The sequence below is a fragment of the Somniosus microcephalus genome, chromosome 6 (assembly GCF_052327205.1).
Source record: "Somniosus microcephalus isolate GS21.2 chromosome 6, FLI_Smic_1.0, whole genome shotgun sequence".
Lineage (NCBI taxonomy): Eukaryota > Metazoa > Chordata > Chondrichthyes > Squaliformes > Somniosidae > Somniosus > Somniosus microcephalus.
Genome location: NC_140992.1, coordinates 211,082,577 through 211,090,955, shown reverse-complemented (window position 1 = coordinate 211,090,955; position 8,379 = coordinate 211,082,577). Strand labels below are relative to the sequence as shown.

General features: G+C 51.8%; 1 protein-coding gene across 1 annotated transcript; it reads right to left on the bottom strand.

Annotated features, from left to right (window-relative positions):
• Positions 1-2,700: 2,700 nt before the first annotated feature.
• Positions 2,701-3,687, bottom strand: LOC147116431 (leukotriene B4 receptor 1-like). The gene has a single exon (XM_085992045.1). It carries the CDS (start codon positions 3,685-3,687, stop codon positions 2,701-2,703), a length of 987 nt encoding a protein of 328 aa, XP_085848171.1.
• Between the last annotated feature and the right edge of the window lie 4,692 nt (positions 3,688-8,379).

Sequence of the window (8,379 nt, the reverse complement as noted above, 5' to 3'; positions counted from 1 at the left end):
AAGCTGGATCTTTTCAGTAAAAACTAACTGAATAAGCAAGTGTGTAAGATTGCAAAATTTCTACATCTCCTAGGAGGTTATTATTAATAAAAAGGGACCCTGCAATGGACATTTTAAATTAAAGGGTACCCAAGATGACTTCCGAGCCTCATGACAGAAAGCCTGTGGGATTCAAATGCGGATTCTGCAGAGCAGACAGCTTGGAGGTAATCGAAACTCATAAGCTGCAGGTTTTCTGTGAAGAGAACTCTACCAGACAGAACTTTGAACAATGTATCAGACAAATTGGAGTCAGATTTAAGTTTCAGTGAGGCCCATAGTTTAATACCATCAAACAGTTTGCATACATAATCGAAAACAGATTAAACACAGCCACCGAGGCCGGACAAGCCCATCAAGAAGTCACAGGACAATACAGGTCGATTATCGGGCCGGTAAATGCAATTACCGGCCATCTAAAAACAGTTACCATGGATTGCTACCCTTATTGAAAACTAGCCCGCCAGAATTAAGACAATAGAGCCAACCAGATCTGGCGCGTAGATAAGGGGTTTTCGGAAAAGTATAACCGAAGGCCCCAGGTTGCAGTCATTGCTCTGGCCCGTGCTCTCGCTCCTGCTCTTGCCCGGCTCTCATGGCTCCGGCCTCTTGGGCTGCCGCTCGTACTCGTGCCCCGGCCTCGTGGCGGGTTCGCTCTCCGGAGTAGATCTTCAGTAGCTAAGGACACCATACCAACTGCTGAAGAGAGACGAGACGAAGTTGAGCAGGTAGCCCAGGACTTGTAGTGTAGTCAGACGAGACGAGGCGAAGAAGACGATAATACCTCGATAAGGGCAGAGCAGAGCAGCGAGAACCATATCGGTAATTTTAAAACCCCCAAGCGCCTAGTTATAAGCTGACGCCTGAGGGGAGGGAGGAAGTCCCTGAGGAAGACGATAGCAAGCATCTTGTTGAAAGAAAGTGGGGACGACGGCATGCATCTTGAATAAAGCATTGACGCAGGTCTCCACACCATAACGAATACACAGGCGTTTGGTGCATGGCCAGAAAGGCCTAAACGGTAACAACTGGTGACTGTCTGATAAATATAACGTTACCGCCGACGACCACCCGAGGGAGAAGAAGAGGAGAACCCATCGGGACAAGACGACGACGGTAGCTGAGAAGAAGAGGGAGTGTCACGGCAGCAGCTCCAGTACCGTGCCTCTGAAGACCACATGGCGACGGGGTACCTCAGAGGACAGAGGGCAAAACCTCAAAACCCATTTTCTTTTCCAACAGTTGAATTTGAACTTGGACTGGTGAGCATAAATTCTGGCCCCTCATAGCTTAATTTAGTTATAAGAAGTCACACAACACCAGGTTATAGTCAAACAGCTTTATTTGAAATCACAAGCTTTCGGAGCGCTGGTGTTGTGTGACTTCTTACATTTGTCCACCCCAGTCCAACTTCGGCATCTCCACACCATTAATCTAGTTAGGTATAGGGGTGGGATAAGGATAAGGGGATTGTTAAGATTGTTGTTTTCCCTCGATGTGCCGTGTGTTCCCCATTCCCTGTATAAGTGTATTTGCATATAATGTTGTAGTGGTAATTTCTTTTAAGACTGTATCAAATTTTCCTGTTCAATAAAATCTTGGTTTTGTTTGCATCCAAACCACTTGTCTACCTGAGTTTTCTATATCGCTGCCTGTACCTAAGTCCAGTGTCTAGAACCCAGGGGCGTGGGAGCGATTCGAACCGCTCACAAACAGTCAGGGGCATAACTGACTGGGCGCACGTGCCACACCCGCCAACCCCTACAAGTGAGAAACAGACAGTATTTACTTGCTGTAACAACAGTCAAAGTATTTCTATTATTTTATTAACTTGTGACAGCACACTGCAAGATTTTAAAAGGATACAGGAAAAGTTTAATAGAAGGCTGATGAAGAGCTGGCAGTCCTTTATTTCCTACATTACACAGTGATTACACGTCAAAAAGTACCTCATTTTACTTTTGGACGTGCTGAGAGCGGCGGGTCCGGCGGCACTCAGGAAACCCGGAAGTCTGGGATTGAACTCCACAGCGTGCGCCTTAAGTCACTGACAGGTTCCCCACCTGGAGGTCAGCCTGATTGACAGGCTTGGCTTCCAGTCGGGCAACCAACACTGGAGAAGAGACGGCAGGACAAGATAGGTCCGGTCCTCGACCCCGGGTGCGGGCGATCAATCCGTGGGGGAAGAGGGGTGCGGGGGCGGTGGTACGATCCCGAGGGAGGTGGAGGTTGTATGTGGGGGGTTTCTGATGGAGGGGGAGCTTGGGGGGCCGGGAGGAAGCACTCCTGCTCCTCCTGGCCCACAAGCGAGGCTCCCGATTCTGTCTGCGCCTCGCTGCAACTGCTGGGTTTCCCGAGGCCCAGGATTCCCAGCTAGCCACGGTTAAGCCTGCCCGCCTATTGGCCCGCCAGAGTCGGCGGGTTGGTGCCGGCTCCCTGAAACGCTTCCAATTTTTGCCCATTTAACCCCCACCCACACCCAATTCCACCCGCTCCCCCATGTTAAAATTCCGCTCTTTGTGGTGGTCTGAGGTTATGACAGGCACTGTATATATAAAGTCTTTCTTTCTTTCTGTATCCATGTGGCTGCAGGACCTCTCTCAGTGAAGAACCGTGCAGAAACTGATCTGTGTTGGTTTATGCCAGAATTGGACACAATAATCATAAAGCTGGAAGATTACTTTGGTCTTCCACGTCACCTGCTGATCTCTCCCATTTCTCCTTTAAATTGATATTCATTTCTTCAAAGACTTTTGCAATATTTGACATTTTAAATCCATTCTTAAAATCTTGGACAGTAAATGCATAGAGAATGGGGTTAATGCAGCCACTGAGAAAAGCTGAAATTGAAGTAAAAGCGCTCATTCGTGAAACAATTTTCATTAAACCCTTCCGGGGTTCTTGGTCCATTGTCCGCGAAGAGATCACAATAACATTGGTTATGTGTGTTGGCAGCCAACAAAGTGCAAAAGCTACTACAACACTCAGAATGAGCATTCCAGGTTTGTTTTTGGTCTGAAAGGTCAGTCGGTTTATTCTTGTAAACCCAAATGCATAACAGACACATATTATGATAAATGGAATGGCAAAACCCACCAAGCTTTTCAAGATAAGATTTATTACTGGCCGTCGGTTATACTCGTCCAAACACCCAAGGCCCTCTGACGGTGATTCAGTTGTAAGAACAGGAACGGCAAAAAGAAAGGCTGAAACCCAAATAACAATGATTACTTTACCAACAGTTCCTCGACTCTGCCACTTCTGAATAGCAAACGTGTGGCGCACGGCCATCAGACGCAAAACACTTATCACTGTGATGGAGAACACACTGGCGTACATGGATGACACGGTGAGATAAGTTGAGCTTCTCCATATAAACGGTTCAATAAAGCAGTTACTGATCAGTTGATAAATGGTGGCCGGCACATTAATGAGGGTGAGTAAATCTGCCGCAGTCAGGTTTAATATGAGCAGGATGGTGGGAGATCGTTGTTTAATGTTACGAAGAATGATCCAGATCACTATTAAGTTCCCCGGCACTCCAACAAGACAAACCAGACTAATAGCAGCACAGATCACTGCTTCTTCTGCTGAAATGGAAGTGTCCTGGGTCACATTCTGATCCACAGACGCATTGAAGAGCCCCATTTGGATGATAACGTAAACGCAAACTTTCTATAGTTACCTTCGGACAATACAATTGCTTCTTCTGGACACTAGTTAATGGAGATCTCTGTGCTGTTTAACTAGTACTAACTTGACTTTAGCATTGTATTTGTCAGATTATATGTGAACTGTCATTGGGTAAGAAAAAATAGTTTATCAGAATGTGAAGGAAATTGTGAGTCAAGAGGAAACTGTTTCATTTTCTTGAAATTGTTGCTGTGTTTCTTGAAATTGTTGTTGTGTTTGTTGCAGATGTTTCCATTTAGATTACATGGAGTAGATTTCCCCCCCGGTGCACACTCTAGATGGCAAGCTAGCAGAGCCTGCCCAATGGCAGCCTGAGAGTCACGGAGGGGAGGGAGGGGTCAGGGGAGGAACTGGTCCACTTTGAGTGCTGGGCCCTCAACAACGTTCAGCCGGCGGGCAGCAAGAGGGGAACGAGTGCCCCTGGCCGGAGGAATATAGGTCTGTGGGAGAGGAGGGGTGTCCATTCTTGGGGGGGGGGGGGCGATCCGGAATGGCAAAGGCCCAGGCTGGTTTTGTGGAGCCCGGAATAGCTCTCCTGAGGAAAGGTTCTCTGAAGTAACACATAGTATCCAGTGAGCTCTTCATCTCAACACTCTGACTTTATGAAAAGGGAGCAGCTTTGTTCAGGTTGTATCTGACCATGCAGACATCATCATCCATATCTGTGGACATTATGCAGGAAGTAGAAATGAACCCTTCATTGTGCAACAATTGGCAGTGGCTAAATTATTTGAAGGAGAAGAAACACTGGGTGGATGGCTCTTGGGAGCCAACTCTGAACTCATGGCTGCTGACCCCACTGAGAAAGGCTCAAACAGTAGAAGGTAGTTTTGGCCTGAATGCCTGAGCATCTGTTTGTGTTTCTCAGCAGCCACCTCCACCTTCGAGGAAACTCTACCAAGCAGTTTGGGGACCATGAAAGAGTTTATGCAAAAGTTCACTAGCGGTGCGCAATGTTTGAAGTGATACCTCCCAGAGGATGCAGCAATGCCTCATTTATGTTTGTACCGTGCTTGATGGGTCTCATGATCAATGTGAACAAAATGAAAGTGAACAGTTTCATTCGCCTTCCTCCTGATCCCAGCATTGCTTGGTGCAATGGCAGGCCTGTCAGAAAGCCTATTGTCACTGTCAAGGTGCATGAAGGAGTCCAGCTCCAACATTGCACGGGGCTTTGCACGGAGCTTGGAGCCCATGATTTCCAGGATTGAAGTGATGGGCAACTCCATTATAGCACTTGTGGACCTAACCATGATGCTGGGCCTGATGGGCGATGTCTCAGCTAACATTGCAGCACAAGTGGAAACGACCTAATCTCTGAGTGGTGCAGTGGAAGCACAGACAGCTCTCATGCAGGCTTAGTTTGCTGCCATGCAAGATCAGACTGCTACCAATATGGCTGCGATTACAAGTGTGGAAAGGGGCTTGCAGGGTCTCACAACAGTCCAGCAATCTGTCCTCCAAAAGATGGCTAGGAATGCTGAGGCACCGCCCGGGTGAGTGGCAGTGGCCACGTGGAGCAAGAACCTGCTGTCCTCTTTCAGATGACAACTTTCGTACTTCCACCACTGCCACTCCAACTGTGCCATTGCAGTTGCCTGTCAGCCAGCCGGCCCAGACTGCTGCCGCCTATGCCGAGGTGGTGTAGTCTACAACTGGGCCTTGTAGGCCCAGAGCTCTTCAAGGTGGTCCTGCAAGGTCATCTGCAGTGTCCCCCAGGGAAGGTCAGGTGCCTTCCACCAGCCATTCTGCAGCCACTGGGGTAGCACTTCATAGGAGCACTAGAATAGGCAAAGGAACATGAAAGACAGACACTAAGGTAATGTACAAGAGTGATTAGTTCACTTTGTAATGTAATATTGGAATTCGTCTGTTGTGTATGTACCTTTAAGGGAAGAACTGATTTTATACTGCAGTACCGGCAGTGACCACCCCTGTATAAAAGGCCCTAGCAGGCTTCTGTATTTCAGTCTGACGTTACCCTCTGTTCAGCTGCAAGCACGAGCAGAGGGAGCAGCCAGACTTTGGAGAGTGGATTAAAGTGGTGGTCCCCTGACCAGGAAGAGGAGGAGAACGTTGGACCACCACCACCAGCTCCACCATCATTACATCAACTGAGGTGCCTGGAGAGAGAGGACAGAGGAGGAGAAGGAGAAAGGAGGCCTACATCAACATCAACCAGGGGAGAGGCCTTTCTATCACTGCCTCCCCAATTTGGCCTCCACTTCAGGAGAGGGAGAGAGGGGAGAGAAACCAACTGCTTGAAAGGAGGGAAGAAAACTTCATCCGGAACATCTACAGGTGGGTGTTATTTGGGGCACTCTCCCAAGACTTTGTATTTTAGGTGGGGGGAGAAAAGAAGAAGCAAGGCCGGATCATCAAGGGGTGTAGTGTGTGTGTGCTCTTGTTAAAAGCTAGGCCACACACACCACTAATTAGCATCCCTTCTATTGCCTGCCCTGGGAGAGCTTGGAGCTGCCCAAGGTGAAGTCCTTAATTTAATTTAATTACATCGTTAAGACCTGTTGCAGGACTAAGCCTGGACTTCTCCAGCTTTTCCAGGTGAAGACGTCTTCTCCCCCTGCCAGAAGACCACCATCACCAAAGACTTTTTCCATCGGAGAGTGCAACCCTGCCTACACCCACCCACCATCCTGAGTGGCAACACTGCCCTTTGCGGCCTCCCTCCTTCCCACCCCCCCACCTCTCTCTCTCTCTTTGTCTCTCTCTGCCTGTCTTTCTAAGGCACCTTAGTTTCATCTATTTTATTAATTGCCAATTGAGCAGAGGGGCGAGGGCTCCTCTCCCAATTTAAATCAATAAGGAGAGAGGTGTGTCCTCATTTTAATCAGCTCCCTCTGCTCAATAGAGGACAAAAAAATATATATATATATACACCGAGGCCATTAACACCTTCAGGCCTGTGACTTGGGGTGAGTGTAGCCCTTAAAAAAAGCACCCCAGAATGGCGACTGCATCTTCGCCGGTGGCGGGGCCAGCCGGGACCTATGCGAGAGTGGTAGCCACAGCCACAGCTGCTCCCGCTGTTCCTGCTGCCCCGTCACCTTTTCGATTAATAACGAAAAAGCTTGGGGTGAAGAGCTACACTCACCCCACTATGACCATCGAGGCCTGCGTCAAGGCCATGGCTGGGGTTGTCGGCCCCTCAGCCATCGTCGCGGCCTCGAAAATGTATGGGAAGGCTGTGTTCTTCCTGGGGTCGGAGCGGGCGGTGTCCCTGGCTGTCGCCAAGGGGCTCACCGTGGGCGGGACCTTCCTGCCGGTGGATCCTCTCGAGGCCACCGCGCAGAGGATCATTATTTCCAACGTCCCGCCCTATGTTCCTGGTGAGCTCCTCCTTCCCCATTTGCGACAACTTGGGGAGGTGAGGTCGGGGATCACGCCCATCCCGCTTGGCTTCCGGGAGGCCAGCCTTCGCCACGTCTTCTCCTTCCGGCGCCAGCTGTTTATCCAGCTGGCGCGGGAGGAGGACACTGAAGGGGCGTTCGTCGTCCTCCACGAGGGGACCGCCTACCGCGCCTTTTGGACGTCGGACGGTGTGAGGTGCCATGCCTGCAGGGAGGTGGGGCACATCAGGAGGAACTGCCCTGCCTCCAAGGCCGCCGGATCATCTCGTGCGGCCGAGGCTGGCGCCGCCGCCGCCGCCCTTCCCCCCGGATCTGCCCGCGCGTCAAGTACGTCTGATGCGCGGTTGACGTCGGGGGCCGATGCCACCAAGGCCTCCGGCGGGGGGGAGGGAGCGTGTCCGGCTGGAAAGAAGGCGCGGGGAAAAAAGAAGCACCTTGGGGCAGGCCCCCCCGTGGATGGTGAGCCCTTGCCCCTTGAGCCCCTTACACCCGCGCTCCTCGCGGAGTTGATCAGGGCAGATGTGAGCGGGAGGGGCCCCGTGCCCGAGCCTGTGGCCGCAACCGCCGCAGCGGTAATGCCAATACCTGCGGCCGGGCTCGGGCCCGAGGAACCCGACAAACCTGCTCCGCCGGAGGGAGTCGAGGAGGAGGCCTTTGCAGACATGGAGGTCTCCCTCGCTCCCTCCGTGCTAAAAAGAAGGCGCGACCCCCTGGATGAGGAGGAGGACCGGGAGGAGGAAGGTCCCTCCGAGCAGGGGGAGTCGTCGCCCGCCGCGGGTACTGCGCCCCCCCGCCCCCCCAGCGCTGTCGTCATCACCAGCGATCGGCAGGGGTCGCCTGTCCCTCGGGAGGCTGAGGCAGATGTGTCTGTCCAGCACGTGCCTCCCGGGGATGGGGATGAGACCCTGCCCGTGGGGGGGTTTGCGGAACAACCCGCGGCAGTAATTGAAGTTGACCTTTTATCGGTGTCGTTACCCCTCGCCGGGTCGGGCAGCCTGGGGGCTGGGTCGGGCGAGCTCGAGGATAATGAGCTCGCCCAATGCGACCCGGACGTCTCCCAGGGGATGCTCGTCCTGGTAGAGCTTTTAATTCAAAACCCCCCGTCCGCTGGGTCGGAGGTTGGTGGCGGGCAGGAGGATGGCCCCCTGGCTGCGTCTCTGGTGCCGGACGTACTGGAGGAGCTGGAAATTGTTCTCTCCCCGGTTTCTCCGGTCGTTCCGGCGTCTGAGGCGGAGGGGAGCTCTGAACCGCCGCCGTCTTCTGGCCCGGCACCCCTAGA